Genomic DNA, 22,009 nt, shown 5'->3' on the forward strand with positions numbered 1-22,009 from the left:
AGAAAATTCACAGAAGTATCTCTCAGATGTCACTGGCAAAAAGAGTTGTATCTCACTGCCACTCTGCTAGTCTTTTGTAATAGTCTGTACTTACACTGACCATCTTAGGGTTAATTATGTTTCCTTCCTTGTGTTGACTGTTAAGCAGAGACTACTGGACCAACTGGTAGAGGGTATATGATCTCATCATATCTGTGGTACACTAACCTCACTCTTCAATTTTCCAACTTGTCATTTTCACTTCAAACTAGGAAGTTTTGGAAGGAGGCGGCATATAAAATATTTTAATTTAAGCTTTCAGAGTTATGTGCTATCCAAAGGATCACTAAGGGTAGGTAAAACCTTGACCCAGAAATCAAGCTTCCCACGCCAGCCTCCCCCATGTGCATCACTAGCTCACTACCAAGCAGCAGCCCAAATTCGGCTTAGCTCTACACTGCTGTTCTCTCGTAACCCACTAAATTCTTGTTCTCTCCAGTTCAAAGTGAAGATTCCATAACACATGGCATTTTACAGCACTTGTTCCAAACTGATCAACAGCAGTCCCAAAATATAAGTTAAATACTGCCTTTACTGGCTTATCTAGAGTAGCCTGATTTTTTGCCAAGATGCTTAAAACATGTTGTAGCTGTTGCCAAGAGAAATGCAGGGGAAGCAGAATTAAGAGAAATTTACTAATTTTTTAATTATGGAAAGAAAAATGTAGGAGAGGAGGCAGACATCCTGGATGAGTGACAGAGTATAAAAAGATGCTACAGAGACTTTACTTCTTAGACAAAAAAACCCAATTACAAATATATGCATAAAAAATGCGGACAAAGTCATAGCATCCAAATACTCTGGAAGTTGTACTTTTGGCACTTTCTATGATAAAAATAAGCCAGTACATATAATCCTAAACATGTAATAAAACATAAAGAATTAGTTTATTACCTCCAAACCCGTAAGTGTCCACAGGCAACCTTAATGAGATGTAGTCAAAGTAACACTGCTTATTTACTGAGGCATAAATCCCAGCTTATGAAAAGAAAATTTCTTCAAAAGGCATGCTATAATTTCGCAGTTAACAGGGGGTTAGACAGCTCTTTATGAAATGAGTGTCTGAGGGTCCAGACTTTAAACACATATTAGTACTCAGCACAAAGAATGATTTTTATTTTTATATTTTGGATAGGTACAAGTTTTTACATAGAAAAATATAATATATATGTTTATTAACAGAAAATTACATATTGGACATATTTGTAGATAATTTTGAATACTTTCAGTAATTTCTTTTAATGTTAATCCTACCAATTACTCCTAGAATCAGGCATGGAAGCAAATCAATAGTAAAAGTGTTTTGTTTTGTTTTGTTCTGTTTTGTTTTGTTTTGTTTTAATAAAAGGCAATACTTTTCTTCCCACTGAGCTGTCTGGGATTTTTGCACACTGAGGGCCTTTTAGAAACCCTCAGGACCACCTAAGCTCCCTTGGCCAAGACTGATTAGAAGTCTCAACTTGGTGCCTGCTGTTTACTGAGCTCAGCGCTTTAATACTATGATGACGGTGATGCTGCTGCTGATGATGGCAGCAATCTCTAGGCAGAACCAACAGCTCCAAAGGAAAGATCTCACAGTGTGGGAAGCTTATGGTCTTAACTACACTTCTGTCCTTTCACTCAGAAAACCCGTGTCATGTGTGCCTTCCAAGTGCTCATTTTAGCAAGAGGTCTGATCAGTCTTCAGATAAAGCTGCAGACCCTAACCCTATATGCTAAAATTGCTGCTCTTGCAGTTTCCACTAGTAGTTGACAAGAGAAGCAAAAACTGGTGGTCACGCATGAAGTCTGAATCATTTAAAGAAATACAACTTTACTATGTTCAGTGGTCATAAATTACTTGAAAATATGTAAGCTAGAAAAATAAGAATTTCACCCTTGAAAATGTATTGGAGGGCTGGGGATATAGCTCAGTGGTACAAGCATCTGCCTGGCAAGTGCAAGGTCCTGAGTTCAATTCCCCGTACCAAAAAGAAACAGAGAAAATGTATGGGAACCTACTTAATGAAGAAACTGCTGAAAAGCAGCTTACCCACTAAGAACTATAGTTACTGAACTACTTCACAATCTAGAAAGTTGGTTCTCCAAAGTAATTTTAACTTTAGCAAAACTTTTATATCCTTATCTAAAAATGTAAAAATATATCTCTATCTATATATTTATATCTGCATAGGGAATGAGATATAAAGTTTATAAACAATGTGCATGAATGCTTCCTGCTGTGTTTAGTACACAAAGACATTCCATAAATGTTGGTCCGATTCCTCTCCTGTTTCAGAAGGGTGGAACGTGCATTAGTTTCCCTCATTCCCACTCATCCAGAGCCCTGATAACAACTTGGGCCCCTCTGCGCCCCAGCACATTCACCCGAGCAGGGAGAGGAGCCCACTGCAGACCCCTCTGTGGGCTGCTCCAGCTGTGGCACAGAGCAGAACAGACCCACAGGCCTTCCCTCCCTACGAGCCTCCCTCCCCACAGCCAAACACAAACTCTGGCCACCCCAGCCCTGCGCTGGGCAGAGCTGCCCCCAAGCCTTCACATAGGGAGAGCCAAACCAGAACCAGGTCCAGAGGACCTCTCACTTGACTGAAGGGTGCAGAGTGGTGCCCAAAGGTGGAAGAGGCCTGCACCAGGAGGGTCAGTGTGAAGAAGGAGAGGCGCTACCCCAGAGGAAGAAGGAATTCTCTCTACCTCCTGACACCTCAGAACCTCACCAGGGCTGCTGAGTTGAGACATGTCGGGCGTGGTGGCTCATGCCTGTAATCCCAGCACATGGAAGGCTGAGGCAGGAAGATCATCATGAGTTCCAAACCAGCCTGGGTTACAAAATTAAGGCCAGCCTGAACTGCATAGAGAGACCCTGTCTCAAAGAGACAAAAAAGATTTTAAAAAAAAAAGTGCAGTATATACACAGTCACACAAAATCCACCTGTAAGCCAAACAGTGAACTGACAGCCTCCACTTATTTTTCTTGTGATCAGCATTTATACAGCTGAGTGGGATGCAGAGTTGGAAGACACAAGACAATGGCTAATCCAATAGTCACCGACGACTGGATTTGCAACTGTACCCTGAGAGGCAGTCTAGAGAGACACACAAATGCAAACATTCACACTCATTCCAAACTCACTGTCCATCTCTAAGGGCAACAGGAAGAGCAGTCTTTGGCTGCTATAGACAGATAATCTACAGTGTAGCTAATCTGCTCACAGTGAATTACATATAAAATGTCTAACTTGTTCGCGTGATCCCCTGCCCTCATACTCTGCACACAGTGGGTAGGTGCAGATGAGGCCACAAGGCTGTCACAACTACCGAGAATCAGGGACAATACTTCAAGATGCAGTTAACCTAGTTAATCTCAATCCCAAAAGTTCTCCACATGTATCCAGAAGCGGACCATACGCCCTGACACACCCAGAATCTTACTTTTAGAGTTGAAGTGACCATAAACATTATTGGGCTCACCCTCTTCATTTTCCAGGGAACCAGCAAAGCCAAACAGCCTGTTAACGATGGACTCAGGCAAGGGCTGCTCTGGTTGCTCCTGGAAGCATATGCCCTCCTTTCCCACCTTCCCACGACCATGGTACCAGTCCCTCACCAGCACTCCCATCCACGTGGGAGAACAGTAGCAGGGATCAGTCCTTTCAAGGTAGGGATTACCTAGAAGGAAAGAAAGGCTCCATGACTCTCTGAAAGAGAGTTTGTCTTATAATCACAGAGTGGCAGGTTTAGATCCATGAGCTGCCCCAGAATTGGAAGCTGTACTGACTGCGATATCGGCCCTCCCACTCATCACCTGGGTCATTCGAAGGGTGAGGCCCACCAGGCAGGCGCCGTCCACCTTCCCAAAAGCCCTTCTAACACCTTCCATTCTTCTTCCTGTTCCTGCCACCTCCCACTCTTCCAGGTGCTTCCTATATTTCTCATTCATTTCCCGGTCTAAATTCCTTTCTTCTCCAGAGGAAACAGATACGCAGAGGCATGCTCTTGGGAATGGCACCATCGTGATAAAAACCAGGCCTAGGGCCTGGGGATTTAGCTCAGCGGCAAAAGCGCCTGCCTGGCAAGTGCAAGGTCGTGAGTTCAGTTCCTGGTACCGGAGAAAAACCAAAAAACCGGAAAAAAAAACAAAAAAACAAAAAACCAGGCCTAGTTATTCCTACTACCATCCATGTTAACTGCACCAAATCCCTTTAAGCTCTGCACAGCTCTTCAACCCACCTCAGAGACGAGAACACTGAACTAGATTTTCTCAAAACCCTCTCTAGTTCTAAAACTTCTCACAGTTACTAATTCAAGTGTTTGAACTGGGCAAGGGTAGCAGAGCACGTAGAATAAAGGCTAAAAGCTTACACCATCATCTCAGAATTTTTTCCCAACTTCTTGAGATGGTAATTTTCTCTCGGGCATCCTTCAGCTGGCTCCAATCTGGTTTCTACCTAAGCATGACCCCACACTGCTAAGAGAGGCCACCAGTCACATCATCCTTCTGCCACGCCACAGCCCCAGTTCCCTCTCATCTCTCCTGCCTTCCTAGCAGTGCGGCACTACTGACCCAGCTCATGCTGAAAGCTCTCATAGGTTTCTTTCCCCTCGCGTTCTACACACTTCTGCGTCTGCTTCTCGGTTCCGTAGGTCTAGTCGCAGCCTCCTTCCATTCTGCACTTACGCTGGGTAACAGCGTCCACGCCTGTGGTTTTAGATGCCAGTTCTGCACCTCGGTTTCTATCTTCTCTGTCCTAGTCTCTTAACTGCAGCCAGTTTCCTACCACATAGTTTGATTCAGATGTCTCACAAATGCCTCAACCTGAATGTATTTAAAAAGCTGCCCTGCTATCATCCCGCCGCCTCTCTAGTGTTCATCCTCTAACAACATGCTGCGTGATCCCCCAAAGTTCTCACAGCAGAAATCTAGAACAGACACCCCCATCCACCTATCCACCCACCCCATCCATCCATCCACCTGCAAGTGCTGGGGAACTAACCCATCTGTCTCCACCTACTTCTGTTCTCCATCCTAAACTCATCTCTCCATGCAAGTCCAGCACCTTTCTCGCCACTGTTTATCACTGTCCTCCTGGATGCCCTCTCTCTCTAGCCACAGTAATATTCATTAAAATACAAACTGTGTGTCGTCACTTCCCTGCTTAAAAACCCTTAAGGCATGGCTTTCCGTCATACTCAAAAAACCCTGAATCGTTAGCACAGCATGAAAGGCTACAAAGTACCTGTGCCAGCCATGGCAGGCCACGCCGTCCCTGGTGGCATGATCCAGCCCCAGCACTCTCCTGTTCCTCCTGCTCTCGGGTCTTCACTTGGCCTGCCCAGAACGTGTCCCTCATTCTTCACCTACACTGATTCCTGCTCATCCTTCAGATCCCAACTTCATGGTACCCTGTGGGATGCCCAAGCTACTCAATCAACCAACTTGGGGAAGGCTTGTCTTGCTTTTGCGGTACTGGGGACTGAACCCAAGGCCTCCATACTGTGCCATATCCCTAGCCCTTTTAATTTTTTATTTTCAAATAGGGCCTTGCTAAGCCACTGAATTCTCCAGGCTAAGCTCAAAATGTGATCCTCCTGCCTCAGTTTCCCAGAGTACTGGGATTACTGGCCTGCACCACCACCCTGGCTCAATTTTAATGATGACTAGCTTGTATGGCTGAACATTAACTATGGCCCCAACTGGAATATGTTCAATGATACATGCAAGCCCGGGAAAGTAACATATTGGCACTTACTCTTGCAAACGTTCTCGTCATTTTGATAAGCTCAAAGGGGAGAAAAAAATATTACTCCTCAGTTATACTAAATTTAATTAAAAAGTTAATATGGATATTAATCAACCAATTTGTTGATGATCAGACATCAGCATTTAAGCCCTAGTCTGAAAGTGTTTTGCAGTTCCAGGATTGAGAATTGAGGATAAAGATAAATTACATGCAAGGATGATATTCTAGGGAAATCATACTCAAGTCTAGAGGATTCACCTTGGGAAGTTCAAATGCCTTCATTCCTATTCACACCAAAACTAGAAGATGGGGTGGTGGTGCAAGAGTTATTTCTTCATGCCAAAACCCCTGAAATTCAGAAGTTACAGTAATCCATCAGTGGCTTACTGCAAACAGACAAGTAGTTTTCAGGAATTCTTCAGTACCCTTCAGCACATCTCTAGTAGCTGCTGAGCAGACAGGCCACTGATGTACTTTGCATGGAGCAAACACATCCACAGGGCGGTGATTCACCTCATGTCACCCAGGACAGTAGCAGTGCCAGGAACAGAAAGGGGTCCTGAGACTCGGTGCCATCCAATCCCGTGCTCAAAGCCAGAGCACAGCCCGAAGAAAGCAAGGGAAGATCCGAACAGTCAGATACTGATCTAATTTGCCCAACACATGCATCCACTGGATTCAATTATGAGCTTTCATTCTACATCAAAGACATTTTCTTTATTTGCAGTACAGTTAGAATTTCTTGTTGAAAAATTAATAATAACTGAGGGCTCAGGTGATGACTTAACCCATCTATAAATATATAATTCTTGCCCTCTGAAACTGATTTATTGGACACTATTACTAAAATTCAAAACTTATTTTTATTTTCAGAAGTTGTAGCCTAGTTACAGTTATTAAACATTCCACCTGGAAAATATTCCATAAAACGGTATTTCAACAGAATGTAAGTAGAGTCTGTTCTCCTTTCAAAATTAGCAGTGTATAAAGAACAGTGGCCATTGCACTTAGGAAAGTTGCCTTCTGACTCGAACTTCATGGAAAGGTAAAAATAACCAGATTTAAAGGCTTCTGTAGCTCTCCAGGGAAAGGAACCTTTTTCAGTCACCTACACTGCTGAGTCAGTGGGTGTCATGCACCACCCTCGCTCACTGCCTGTGCCGTTCATCCCACCTGGCAACCAGCACTTTGGGATACGGTGTTCAGAAGCAGCTGTGAACCACTGTCCTGGTAGGTCTCACATCAGCTCTCTCAACGCTATCCGCCAGGAAAACAAAATAAAACAAAAGCCACACACAATCTTACAAGCACGATCTCCAGCAAAAAGAAAACCTCAACTGGTCTTTCTTTATTCTATTCTTATGATACTCACCTTTATCAGACCATTTTCAATTCCCCCAATGATTCTGAATCTTCTGATGACAAAAATGAAGAAATATTTAGCCCAGGCTAGACTATATACTATTATTTCTATACTGTTGCATAATCTTCTGTAATTGTCACTTAAATTACATAATAGCCAGAGAGCAGAATTATTCTCTATGCTTCAGGGGGAATGTGTATACCTGGATATACATAGACTGGTGTATCCTCCTTATTCGTGGAACAGTAGTTCATATTTGAACCTGCTTTCCAAGAAAAGCAATGCTGCAGCCTTCAGCAGGCAATGGGTGGGCATTTGTATTTTGCCCTCTATGCAATTACATTTTAATATGCTTCTTTGAGGAAAAGGAGATAATTTAAATTAGAGCAATATGTATCAGAACAGTCTAACTAGGAAAATTAAATCTGCTACCCAGAGCTTACAAAGGAATTGGGCTGAGTCCAAAGGACCAGGCAATAGCCCTTGAGACATGTTGTTTGGCCATTCTGGGCCTGACCTGTCCAGTCCAGGCAGCAGGAGGTGAGCATGGGCACAAGGGTGAAGGGTGCATGCTGGGGTAAAACAATTACACAAGTAAAAAACCATTTAGGCCACTTAAAATATCTAGCATGATAGTAACTATTGAAAATTATTAGGGAGGCTCTCTCTTTTTTTTTTTTTTTGTTAAATCTTTTTGAGACACGGTCTCCCTGTGCAGTTCAGGCTGGCCTTGAGCTCACTTTGTAGCCCAGGCTGGTCTCAAACTCACAACGATCCTCCTGCCTCAGCCTCCCTAGTGCTGGGATTACAGGCGTGTGCCACCACACCTGGCTAGGGAAGCTCTCTCAATCAGATATAAAATGTAAGAGTGGTATGAAATACAGAACCCCTGTTCTTAATGCCAGGTACAGCTCCAGCATTGTTTTGGTAGTTGTTAGTGGCCTGGTGTGTGTCAGGGCCCCAGCAGCCAAGCTATAAACTGGTCCTTCACTTTTGTGATGATTAAGCCATCGCGTAAGTTTTGAACCTTTACTTTCAAACAGGTACTTAGCGATTCTGCTTTAGTAACACCTGCACAAATGGTAGATAGCCCCAAAAGTAAATACGAAACAATGACCAGTAAGAAGCTTCTTAAAAGGTACTCAACAGAAATAATAGCTGCAAGTATATTATTTCAGAATTTCTAGAGCCTTGCAAAACACACTCCAACCACCAAGTTCAATTTGTTATTGTTTACTGCCACAGAAGAATGTTGACACTTAGGAAATGGTTTCATGAATGAAGGCTTTCACCCACAGAACATTACCAGGGCATTCTCCACAACTACAAAACTCTGAGAAGGCGTGGTGTCTGCTTCTTCTCAAAAACCCAGGGACCCATCATCAGATTTCCTTAAAGGGCCAGAAACCTATGTGTAAAATATTTAACATCACCGATGCAGCAGGAGATACTGGGCAGCTGCAGGGCTGGGCGCAGTGCTCAAGCTTCAGGGCTTCTGGCAAGCACTCAGCTGAAGCTGCAGGAGAAAGAACCCTGGAGCTGGAAAAGGTCCATGAGGCCTCCATCTGCTCTGGGAAAACCAAGCTGCTACTCCAGTGTCAGCACCTTGAAGGGCCGGACTGTGCTGCTTTAAAGGTTTCCAGTCTGTGTGCACTGTTTCTGTGCAGAAGGCTTTTTCTTCAGCAGGAGCTGCCCAAGTGTTTCCTCTGCACACACTGCTTCTGGGCAACTAGAGTGAGCAGTGGAGGAGAGGTCAGCAAATGCAACCGGACACTCATGACCCGCGCTCAGAATAGCCCAGCCCAGATCAGGCCCTGCCTTCCCATCTGATAGGCTTTCATTGGTCCCTCCTCGGCAGTGACATTCTGGACCACTGTGATGACCACAGAACGTCCGCCAGGCCCCAGTTTTTCTTTAGAACAGTATCCCGCTCTCACAATACCCCCTGTAATAGTGCCCCCCAATCCACACGAGGAGGGCAGAGAAAACCAGACTCAAGTCATTAGGATTTCATGGTTGCTTTAAACCATGAGGTCCTTGAGGTCCTATCTCACTTCCAAAACGACAAAGGCCACCATTTCACCATTTTAGACTCTCCAAAGGATAGGAGACAACAACAGAGGATAAGGCACAGGTATTTCATAGGTTTCTTTTTAGAATTAACACAAATATGTTGGCAATATAAAAATGAAAATGATCTCTATGAAACCAAACAGAAGTATACCAAGGAAAGACAAAGACTAAATTATCTTCTATGAACATGGGTCCTAAAAGAAACAAATATCTAAAAAAATTTAAACAAATATGTAAGAAAATTATAGAAACTAAATCTATATACACTTTATTTCATTTATACTACATATTCATGTATTCTTTCTTTGCACTAACATTTAGTATCTACTCTGTCCTCCTTTTTTACTTTCATTTATCTAAAATCCCTCTTGAAAATCCCAAGAGTTTGTAACATCCCTCTCTGAAGTGCCATGGGCAGACAGGGACATCTGGAACGCTGCATCTCCCCTTGGACAGAAGGAGATACTTCCTGTTGGGACTCAGTCATAAAAGGAAGAGGGGAACTAGCACAATGCATCAAAGCAGCTTTAAGGAGCCCCTCAAACCTTACAAACAGAGACGCAGTTCAGCCCACACTGTCTCACAGCACTTCATGTGTGGCTTGATGTAAGAGGCCCCTCCACACGAAGTCAGAGTTGCGAAGGCCGCTGGGAGTTACCTCCCCTCACAGAGCCAAGGCTTATCTCAAAGGATAAGGTGGAGTTTGCTCTTTTCCCCTATTGCGAAATATGAGACTATTAAGTAATCTGTTTATATCACACAGACCCAAATCCAAGCTGACTTTTCCTAGCATAAAATAGCCATAGGATTTCCTCCTGTTTAGAAAAGCTACCTGAGACTCTTGCTTCCTACCTCAGTCTTGGCTCACCCAAGGAAACCTCGCCACACCCCCACCAAGGAAGCCCAAATGATTGCTCCCCACCATCAGCACTTCTGGGTCAGTCTACAGCCAATTTGTCACCTACGGACCATATCTGTGGAAGCATTTGGGCAGAAACTTCAGCCTTTCAGAAAAGAAACAAATAGTAACATCTGAAATGCTGAAAATTTTAAATTAGTTGATAGATAGCAACTGTTCCCTGCCCAAAATGTTGATTTCACAAAGTCATACCTAAGGTAATGAAGAAAAGAACAGACACAAAAGCTTCAAGTTACTTAAAGATTAAAACTACCACTCAGTTCCCTTTTTAGAGAATGATCTCTAAGCGATTAACACATGAGGGAAATTATATGAAAACAGGTTTAGGTCTTTAAATTTATACCACATAGATAAACTCATTAACCAAACAAAAGATGACTCCTTTTCTGACTTATTCTATTCTTAGGGTATTTGGCAACTTATGGTTTTCTCTCAAGTTTTTAGAATGTAGAGAAGTGTCATATTGCCCACTGAGAGGAAAGACTACAGGCATGTGTGATGTCTCAGTCTTTCCTGTCCCCGACCCTAGAGGTACAAGTAACTAGGAGAAGAGCAGCTGGCTGTTTAGGCCATCAAGCTGAGCTGAGCCTACTCACTGGGAATTAGGAGACCCTGAGGTATACTGTTAAAGCATGAACATTTCAAAGTAACTGGAGCTACGGGACCGTAGTCACCTTAATAATCACTTGCCGGGAATACCCTTATCTGGGCAAATCACTGCCAAAAAAAAAAGAAAGTTTTAAGTCCACTTTTTCCAAGATGCTATGATGTATTTTAATTATGTTTATTCCAGAAGCACAAGAAATAACTGCTCGGATAAAGGAAACATGACTGACAGCATACATGTAAGGTGTTCTAGCTCCTTATTCTTTAAATATCTGAGCCTTAAACTGGAACATTCCCTCCTGCCATAAATGTACAAGAAATTCCACTCCTCAGACTAGAGATCACATTTTGTTTGCCTTCAAAGACCCCCTTCTTCATACAATTAACAATACAAGATAGGCTCATAATTTAGAGAAAAGCATTCCCACTTAAAGCATGAATCTTCATCAGAAGTCTTGACAACCAAGTCCTTTTGAACTGCTGGAATGGTGGATGTGCCATAAGCCTAGATCCACTTCAACTTCACACTCACCCTGGGGCCACCTAAAATGTAAGTCCTCGTTCCCATCAGTGAAGCTGGGGAAGATCAGGAGGGCTGACTGGAAGGGCACTGAATTAGAAACAGAATTCCCAACTGAGGTTCCAAGACGTGCACTGTGGGAGGCCTCCACAACTGGAAGTTCTGCACTGAACAATGACTCTAAGCCACCATCATCTGCTATGGCCTCAGGATTCAGCAAAAGGCAACTAAGCATGCCTTGACAGAAATGTAATCAGCTCAGGTACTAATCAACATGAAAGACAGTAACTTTAAAGGGCCCTAGAAGCATGGGAAAATATACAAAATCCATGTGGCAGGTCTAATTGTCAAAAAGCCATCACATTTAAGCACTTGTACTATCTTTGGTTGTCTTTTTATTTCTCTCCAAAGAAACCTGGCTATAGATTTGTATGCTGTTTATATTGTCCATTTACATTGAATTTATAATTTTGTGCTTGCAAGTCAAGGGGAATAACTGAGGAAATATACTTTTGAGGCAAAGCTTTAAAGAAACTGTACCATGCTGTTCATCTTACAGACCTAGGAACTCAAGGTGTCCCTCTCCTGTAAACTCAGCTAGGACGTCACTCTCTAAGGAAAACACACAGGATATCTCCCTCCCAAGATATCTCCACTTTCATTGTCCTAAAACTACAGGATATTTACTGACACCTGTATCATTTTTCACACCTCAGTGCTACAGCAATAATGATTTTACCTCCTGTTAGGCAGTGAGACAGTGAGACAGTCACTACAGTGGGGATTCAGCATCAGGACCACAAGACTCTTAAGACAAAACTTTTACTTCTTTGCCTTTGCCAACTTCATACTTTCCCACAGTCATGTTGCAAAAAGTCAAGGAACCCATAAAACAATATGAAAGAAAATACTGTAGTTTCCTTTTTCCTAAGAAACTTGGGCATCAAATTTTAATAGTCTCAAGAGCATAAATGTGGGAAGTGGGGGTAGCATGCCAGTCCTGCACACTGTACAGGCACGAGAAAAAGAAACCACAGCACAGCCACGCCACTCAGGCTGTGCAGGGTGGTGCAAGAGAATCATCCGCCCCCAGCCCCATGTTCTGCCTGCTCAAAGAATCGCTCCAGAACACCCAAGCCCAGTGATCTTCCCCATGTGAATTGTTCCTTGGGTTCCTTTAATGCTTAAGACTGATCATATGGTCCAATGGCAAGCTCCACTTAGTTTTGAATACTGTCTACCTATGCCCCTTGTTATTTTATGAAAATCTCATAACTATCGTAGTAACTTGTATACCTGTGATGCTCTCACACAATTACTTCCATAAATGTTAATGAAACCCTGCCTTCTCCCTATCACAGAAGTAGCGGTGCTCCCACATTACTGCTAAGTGGAAACACAGCTCCTCTTGTCGGGTCCTCGAGAATACACTGGTCCCACATAGCTTCAGTTCTGCCCTTGAGAGGGCACCCCCATGGACAGGTGAGAGAAAATAATCCCGATCCTGCAGGCTGGCTACTGGGGGCTCTCCCCTTTGGGGTTTGCACACCGATGGTACACTGACACAGATCTCTCTCTTGGTCTCTAGCAGGTCCTGGGAGCATACTGAAAGCAGCCCCAGAGGGGTTTTTTAAGTCAAAAATACTTGTCCATCCTTTCTTCACTAAGACCCATCTGTGACTACCACTCTTCACGTCCTCAGCTTAACCCATTTCCCACAGCAGTAGTGTCATCCCCTTCTGCAACATCTATTTCTCTCCCCTGCAAGCTACAAAAAAGAATATTAGAAGGTGCTGCCTAGCACATTTATATAAATCTAGCAGCTTCCTGGAATTAGTCATTGGAAAGTGGTTAACAGTATCTTGTAAAATATTTATTTCTGTTGCAGAGGCAGACCTACAACAAGCATGTCTTTTAAAATAAGACTAAAAAAAAAAAAAAACAGTTAAGACCACACTGACTTAGATTCTGAGGGTGCAATGAAGTTCTTAAAATACTTTCTGTGTTGAAGCAAAATGTAGGGATTAAAGCAATTCCATAGACAAGCTTTGGTTTTTAACTTTAAAAATGCAAGACACACAAAATGCACAAATGCTGTTATCTACAGAGACACAGGGATATGAATGATCACTTTCCCGACCCAAAAGGCTCACCTTCTACTTCTTCTTCATCACACACGTGCTTGAGGAAGGAAGCCCCTCTGTCCAGGACAGCTTCATCCTCCATCCTATAGTAATAAAAAAGAAAAAAAGAATGCTCAGACTTCTCCTGGAGCGAGCCGCCTGGAGCAGCCCAGCTCTGGGGCAGGGTAACCTGCAGGGTGCTGTTCATGTTAGCAGCGCGCAGTTGCTCTTCCTTGGGTGGCTGCTGCTCCTTCACACAGCTCCTCTTGTCGGGTCCTCGAGAATACGCTGGTCCCACATAGCTTCAGTTCTGCCCTTGAGAGGGCACCCCCATGGACAGGTGAGAGAAAATAATCCCGATCCTGCAGGCTGGCTACTGGGGGCTCTCCCCTTTGGGGTTTGCAAAAAGAGGATGAAAGCAAAAAGCAAAAAAAAATACCAAGAGAGGAAGTTTGGTGTGTCTGGAGTGCTCGTGATGATCGTTTGTGGAAATCCAGTTCTCAGTGCTTAGCTCTTTAAACACCCACTGCACAAAATGTATACCCTCACACACGCACATACACACCCACCCACAGGCACAAGGCGGCAGGGAGGGAGCCCGTGCACAGTGGGAGCCTAGCCTCCAGCCAGCCTCTTAATACCAGCACAGCCCAGTATTCTCTGTGGAGTGGCAAGCTCTGATCACATGTTGGCCAGACGGAAACCTGACATCTGAGGATTATCCTGCACCCCGGCTTCGGCAATAGGCACGTATATGCCACTCATTCATTCATTTTCCACATTCTTCTCCCATGCCTCTCCGTAGGTATAGCTGCCCTGCTAACTAGTCTCTGAAAGTTCTCCATTTTGTAATCATATTATGCTGTCCTCCTGTCTCCTTACATAATAGGATCTACTCTGAAATTTCATATGCTAAATAAGACCTCCAAATCCATCCAAGGAATGACAGTGTTTTTATAGCCTCCCGATGTCAAACATGTTTCTAGTTTATAGAATGAGTTAAGGTTTCTTTCCATACTCTGTGACTCCTTCCCATTGCATTAACTTTTATATACAGAACTGCATGAACTCTATTTATAGTGAAAGCAGAGAGAAATCCTGAATTGCTCAAATGCTGCTTGTGTAGTACCGGTCTAGAAAAAAAAGAACTTTCTCCAGGGACAGCTGCTCTATGTCATACTGTATATGAGCCCTGCCAGAAAACCAAATGTTCATTCTGTATTTTATTCATCCAATTATATGCACGGGCACTGAACGCTGTAAGCGTGTTTTCCATATTGTGTGTATAACTCATTCTTGCGCTTCATATATCTATTATAATCTATGTGAATGTACACTAAACTCATACTTTCCTCCGTACTATTTTAGGAGCATATCCATTTCACAAAGCAAAGCAACCCGCTGAGTATAAAAAGGCAGAAATTTGGTGTCAGCCCCATGTTTAAAAAATCTAATTCTATCACTTAGCACTGTCATCTGGAGCAAAGTACTTAACTTTTTTGAACCTTTGTTTTTGCATTATAAAATGAGGTTAATAATATCAACCCCTGTACACAACACTGTAATATCAAACTTGCACTGATTTTAATTCAATTTTGGTCACACATCTAAAAGTACTCAGCACAGGACCCAGCAGATGTTGTATTATTTAATAAATATGTCTCCTTCTTTCTTTCTTTTTTACGTTGACCAACCGCAGGTAGACAAGGCCATTAAGAACAAAACCTCTGGACACGTGCAAGGTCTGTTCTTTTAGGACATGGACCATGTATGTAATGTCTCATCCTGATATAGACTAGGATTGTTTCTTCTCTGTACTCAAACTAAATACATAAAGCAAGATGTGAAGTCGGCCATCCAGAGTATAATAGAGCACAAAGTGCCTTAAAGACTTAAATCATCATTTCCTCACCTCTGTCATCCTCAAGATCCCATGAAGATTAAATGATACAACATATCCCTAGGTTCAGCAAATATTTATTTACTGCCTGTTGTGTTCCTGGAACTCTTCAGACAGAGGGAAATACATTCGTGAATACAATAAAAAATTCCCTAAAAACTGCAAACAAATAGATGAACAAGGTAATTTCAAATAGCATTAAAAGTTTTGCAGAAAGTAAAATTAGGCAGGGGGCTACTTGGCATAGAGTACACTGAGATTCTGAGGAAGAGACATTGGAGCAGAGATTTTTTTAAAATGACAGGAAGGAACAAGCCATGCAAGAATCTGGGGAAAAAAATCATTCCAAGCCAAGAGAAGAGCACGTGCAAAGGACCTATGGTCCGAACAAGTTTAGCACGTGCCAGAAACAAGACAAGCAAGGTCAACTGCTGGAGTTGATTGCAGGAGGAATGGGGGCCAGGTGAGCCATGATAAGGGTCAGAATTTTAGGTGTCACGGGAGCCACCAAAGAGCTCTAAGATGCAGAATGGCTTGAGCTATTTTACCTCTTTAAAGGATCACTCTGGCTGCAATGTGAAAAATAAATAATTAGGAGTCAAAAGAAACTAGAAAACTTTGCAGGACCCAAGGGGCAGCAAGGAGATGGAGGTTCTGGGAAGGGATCACAGTTTCTTTGGAGTCTCTAAGGTTAAGATGTCTGTCTCAGGTAAACACAGAGCTCTGTGTATAACCAGCTGCCTGTGTCTAAGGCTCAAGACCTCAGGACTGGGAAGCAAATTTGGGAAACCAATGAAAAAAGCTGGCACTGAAGCTATTACTTTTCATGATCATCCAGGAAAGGAATAGAGACACGAAGGAGCAGATCCACGATCAACTGCTGAAGCACACCAACATTTACAAGTAGAAAAATTAAACATTAATGAAGTGTTAAGGGATGTAGCTCAGTCCTTGCCTATCATATACATGGCCCTGGGTTCAATTCTCAGTACCGAAAGACATGTTAATAATGTTAGAGGGAAGTGAAGCAAGAGTTATGTCAAGGAAGTCACAAAAGAGGAGAGTGTACTGTTACTGAGAGGTTGAGACAGATGAACACAGAGAAGTAAAACTTGGATTTGGCGATACGGAGGACACTGGTGACCAAGACCAAAGCATTTGAACCATATTAAGCCCCATATCACTGGGAGACATCAAGAGAGGATTGTGCAGTTTCCCCATCTCTTTCCCGCCCTCCTCCATTCATTCACTCAGAATTTACGGAGCACCTACTTGCCCAAGTACGTTCAAACACCACAGATATAGTGACAGAGGACACAGCGGAGGGCCCTGGCACAACTGCACCTGTTTTCTCCCAGAGTTTCCCCAGAAATCGAGGAGAGACGGTCCAAGTGTATGAACCCACCAGCTACCCTGCAGACATGGATAACGGATGACAGCTTAGTGGAGAAATTTTCTTAAAAGACCTCATAAACCACCAAAACGCTGGAGCCCTGTACTGCTGTACACACATTAACTGTATCGCCTCCCCTTTGGAACGCAGAGCAGGTTAGCTCACATTTCTTCTCAGAACAACCTTCCTGGTTTGGCTGGCATACTGAACCCAGCACAATTTCATAAAGAATATTATTCTGTACCCCACTATTAATCAAGCTGGTCCTAAAGCCTTTTGTCACCCTTTTACATATTTCCTAGGTAAAACATTTAGCCTTAATGTCTTCAGTATCCCTTTTCAAATCGGTACACAACAACCAAAAAGGAAGTAAAAGAAGAAAAACCTTTAACAACTGGCTGGAAGGTAGAAACCTTACCACGTGAGCCCTCCTCAGCCCCTGATCCGCTGTCACTTTGCTCCTGCCAGCCAGAGAGTGACACCACTAACGGTGCACTCGTGGTCCCTGACAGCTTACATCCCTCCCACACTGCACACAAGTAACAGAAATGTGCTTCTTTTGATGCTAAGTGCCTGAAAGCTGCTTCTCTTCTACAGGAAGGGAAAAGAGGTGAGGGAGACAGACTGGAAATAGGAAATCTGCTCCCTACAGCAGCACCCACCCCTCTGGAGAGCAAGGACACTCTGAGGTACCTGGGATTCTACACAGACTGCAGAAATTCTCCATCTTTACATCACAAATGTCATTTATTTGCGTTTGGGTCCCTTCACCCCCAATCCTCCCAGCAAGAGCTAGCTATTAGTAGCAAGACAGATCTATCTTTTAAAATGATCACCCTGTGGCTGGGGATTTAGCTCAGTGGCAAAGCGCCTGCCTGGCAAGCACAAGGTCGTGAGTTCGGTTCCCGGTACCAGAGAAAAACCAAAAAAATAAAAAATAAAAATAAAATGACCACCTGACCCAACCTGCTTTTTCTCTAGCAATCAGTAGGAAAAAATGAACTCATCTGGTCTCTATCAAGGCCCGCAAATCCATTCTTAAAACAGTCCTTTCACACCTCCTGCATTTGCTGAAAACAAAGGAGGGAAGAAGCCTGCTTCTAAATGGCTCCCACAGTTGCTCACAACACCAGCATGAGGCAAAGTTCAGAACAGATTTGGAAGCTTCTCACCAGCATCACGGGGATAAGGGTCATACCAGTCAGTGCAAAATCCACTTGGGGCCAATCCTGCCTTCCTTCAGCAAGGCCTGGGGGTAGGAGTCACACTCCTTCTATAGCAGTCCCGCCACAGAAGGGTTTTTCTTCCTCCCCATTGTTCTGGGACACCAAAATGATTTAATTGTAACACAGGTCAAAACTGCTGCCAGACGGACAGGCTCACACCAGCCGGTCCTAATCACGGAGTAGGCTTGCAAGGGTGACTTAAGCCTGGCATGAGAAACATTTGTGGGCTGGGCTTTGAGTGCCCATGGCCGCTGCAGCCCTCCGAGTCCCCACCCCAGAGCCCGCGCCAATGCCAACGTGCTCACCAGCCAGTCTGCGCAGTGCCAGCAGCTGCCACTCAGCAAGTGGCTGGCCGCCAGCACACGGGCTTCAGGAACGCAAGGCTGCTGTCACTGCACTCGAAAGGTTGAAGGTCTTGGACTGTGCTAGTCCTCAGTCGCCTCACTTGCCCTCCTCCTCCCTCGTCCCTCTCCTGTTCTGCCTCCTAGCACTTGTCTCTATGGTGACAGCATCTGGTTTCAGGGCTAGAACTTTATACCGCTCACTTCTCTCCTACTCCAAGCCTTTTGCCAAAGGATGCACTGGCAAAACAGCTGCTGCTTAAGGCAGTCACTTGTCTCCCTATTACTTCAGGACAGCAGCGATGCTGTGAGCTGCAGAATCACAGTGACTGCAGTAGTGAGTCCAGGACTTGGGGCAGACTCCCCACCCTCATCTCTCTGCGCAGCACACAAAAGTCTGCCAGATCGCAAGGAACCAGCCCAAAGCCAACCCACTGTCCTGAACAAGGCTGCATGTGGATCGGATTAATAGAGGGCTTTACGTCTCCCTTCAAAAAGGCAGAGACAGCATCCTCGTGAGGAAATCACACCAGTGTCTAACACATCTATACCCAAGCCTGACATCACCAGTTCTTTCTATGTATATGGCCTGAAGTTCAGTACTCAGCCTTGCATTTAAGCTCATCCCGCTCTGTCCACACTGGCTTGCCTGTTTATGACATCCAGTGGATGCCATAATATCTCACTTTACAGCAGCTTTTCTGTGCACAGCAAGGAAATCTGTTCAAACAGTTCTTTACACACCCAGAAACATGCAGGGAGTAGACAAATATTGAGAAGTTAAGACCTTCATAATACCAGCCATTGCTGCCATGAAAACTATATTTACAGTGTGTGTAGTGGCCTTCACTGGCGGACTGGGGTGTTAATCTCAAGTCTCAGAGCTCAAGATAAGGCTGTTGCTGCAATTAGACTGACTGTGGTGCGGACAAAAGGAAAACGTAATCAGCATCTCATAGACATCTTTCAGGAGTTGCACAGAATGCAACGACCAGTACTGATGTCTAAAATTACACCCTCATACACACATTTGTGGGTTCTGCTCCCTATTCAAATCACTTCTAAAAGGTGGGAAACTTGTCATTAGAAAGCCCTTGCAAATATAATCTTTTCTTAACTTTTTAACCCCACATCATTTTATTGCTTTTGTTGCTTTGTAAAACCTGCTGTCCGTGTTCCCAACATGCACATAAAGAGAAAGACACAACTGTCCAAGTTATAGGCAACGGGGGCACCACCTCCGAGGCTGCAAAGCACACTGCCACCTTTTGGCAACATGGGTTCACTACAGGAAAAGCTGCTAGGATTCCCTTCTGCAGTTCCCACGGGCCAGCCACGTGAAGGCCTGCATCCCCACAGGAAGTTAGGGAGCAAACTGTGCAGATGGCCAAGATCTGGACACACAGGTTGGGAAAGAGACACTGGGGCAGCAAAACTGACAAGCATGGCTAAGAGCAGAGGCAAGCATGGCTAAGACCAGAGATCAGCCAGCAACAAAGTGAAGCAAATCCCTACCCAGAGTCCAAGAGCTCCCTAATCAGCTTGGCAATTTACACAGGCCCAGGGCCAGGGGGAAATGGCCCCACATGAAATTGGACCACAGACCCAATAAAAGGTGAAAATGCAATGCAGAACAGGACCATATGAATTGCAATCCTGGATTTATGCACTGTATCAAAAGTTCATTTATTTTATACTCTTGGCTATTTATCCCAGAGAAATGAAAACTTACTGTATTAGTCAGCCTTCCTGTTGCCAGGACATAATACTCAACACCCACAACTGAAAGAGAAAAAGGCTTAATTCAACTCATAGTTTCAGGGGATACCATACATGGTCAGCTGGCTCCAAGGTAGAGATATCCTGGCAGAAGGGGGTGAAGGAGCAAAGCTGCTTACTTCATGGTGGCCAGGAGCAGAGCAAGGGAATAGCACAAGGGGAAATGTCATATACAGTACCCAAAGTCTCCTCCACAGCCCTCCCAGATACACCAGAAGGATGCTGCACCAATCCCTGGGGCAGAGCCCAAGCCAATCAAGTTGGCACCACCACCTTAACCATCACATGCCACCCCTTCTCTCCCTGACATCCAAACACAGCTTCTTAAACCATATCTAATCTTCAAACACAAGGTCATAATTCCATCTAACAGATTACACTATCTTGCATACAGCTAAAAACACAATAATTGCTTCCCCCAAAGTCTTAATAGTTGCAGCATTTTTTCAAAATCTCAAGTCAAAGTCTCTTCTGAGACTCAGAGTAAACTCTTAACTGTGAACTTCTGTAAAAATAAAAAGCAAGTTACAAAATTCCAAGGTACAATGGCACAGAGTAAGCATTCCCATTCCAAAAAAAGGACAGCAGGGAATAGAAAAGAATTGGGCCAAAAGAAAAGCAAAACCCAGCAGGGCAAACATTAAGTCCTGTAGCTCCACGTCTAGCATCTGGGGCATATGGTGGCAAATGTGAGTACCAAAGGGCTTGGGTAGCCCCACCCCTATGGCTTTCCTGGTTTCATCCCATATGACCTCTCTCAGGCTGGTTACACTCACAGGCTTCACCTATCCCGGGTACATGTTCCACATTCCTCACATCTCTGACTTCCAGGGGTCTCCACTGCATCTTTGGCTTTAACTCCACAACTTTATGCACTGCTCTCTCAGGCACTCCTTCCCTGGCCTCCCAGGTCTTCCTTTGAAATCTGGGTGGGAAGCCTCTCTGACCCCAAAACGCATACATTCTGCATGCCAGTAAAACCAGCATCAGGTGGATAGTGTCCCAGCTTGCTATCAACAGAAGCAGTAGTCAGGCCACCTTGGACCATGGCTATAGTGAACTTTGAGTGCTTGGATGGCTGAAAACAGTAGAATAAATTCTGAGAAACCCATTCCCTAGGAGATCCTTCTTGAGCAGAAGGCCTAGAGAGTCTTCTCAAATCAAAAGTTGACACTTTGCACCCTCAAGCCTGGGATGGATGGGGTCTTCCTGGTTTCTGAGATGCCCTCAAGGTATTTTCCTTCTTATCCCTGTAGAAAGTACTTAGCTTTAATGGTGCTGATCTTTTCACCAACCACCCTATTTGACCCTAACTTTACACATTGTTCCTTCTGGAAGAATATTTAAATTTTCAAATTTTCCTACTCTTCTTTTTGCCCCAAATTCTTACTATAAATGTGACTAAAAGAAGCTAGCAGTACCTATACCACAGCCTGAATGTTGGGCTGTCTTTGAATTTCCTCCACTACAGCAATTAGTCTATCACCCTTAATTTTCATCCCCTGCAATCTCAGGCCATGAGCAAAATGTAGATAAACTTTTTGCCGGAGTGTAACACATTTCTGCTACTCCAGTTGCCACTGAAATCTTCTTTCCCATCTGAAACCTCCTGAGCCTCATCTTCATTGTCTGCATTGCTGTCAGCATTCAGATCTTCTGCGTTCCAACCAGAATCACCCACCAGACTCTTCTTGTAGCATTCTAGGAAACATTCTAGGAATTCTCTAGCCTGCATCTCCAAACTCTTCCCACCCACCAGTTCCAAAGATTTCTGAACCACATGGTCAGGTACACTCATAGCAATAACCCCACTTCCTCAGTACCAATTTTCTACATAGTCAGCTGTCCTATTGCTGAGACATAATACCTGATGTCCACAACTTAAAAGAGGAGATTCTTAACTCAGCTCATGGTTTCAGTGGATTCATGACATGGTCAACCAGGGCCAAGCTAGGAACATCATGGCAGAAAGGTTCAGCAGGACAAAGC

The 22,009-nt window shown here is 44.0% G+C and overlaps 1 protein-coding gene across 4 annotated transcripts in view; it reads right to left on the reverse strand.

Moving 5' to 3' along the window:
• The window catches only part of Slc4a4 (solute carrier family 4 (sodium bicarbonate cotransporter), member 4), a 300,806-nt gene that overhangs the window by 271,720 nt on the left and 7,077 nt on the right, over positions 1–22,009 (reverse strand). For 2 of the 4 annotated variants that reach the window (XM_013518567.1, XM_005392773.2), the window contains exon 2: positions 13,412–13,485. In XM_013518567.1, coding sequence (XP_013374021.1) covers positions 13,412–13,484 — 73 coding nt within the window. In that variant the 5' untranslated portion in view covers position 13,485. Of the gene's footprint in view, positions 1–13,411; positions 13,486–13,820; positions 13,840–17,092; positions 17,112–22,009 lie in introns of those variants that run through there. The other 2 variants (XM_005392771.2, XM_005392772.2) reach the window with 2 other exon arrangements.

This window comes from Chinchilla lanigera, unplaced genomic scaffold, assembly GCF_000276665.1.
Source record: "Chinchilla lanigera isolate Chin_1 unplaced genomic scaffold, ChiLan1.0 scaffold00046, whole genome shotgun sequence".
Classification (NCBI taxonomy): domain Eukaryota; kingdom Metazoa; phylum Chordata; class Mammalia; order Rodentia; family Chinchillidae; genus Chinchilla; species Chinchilla lanigera.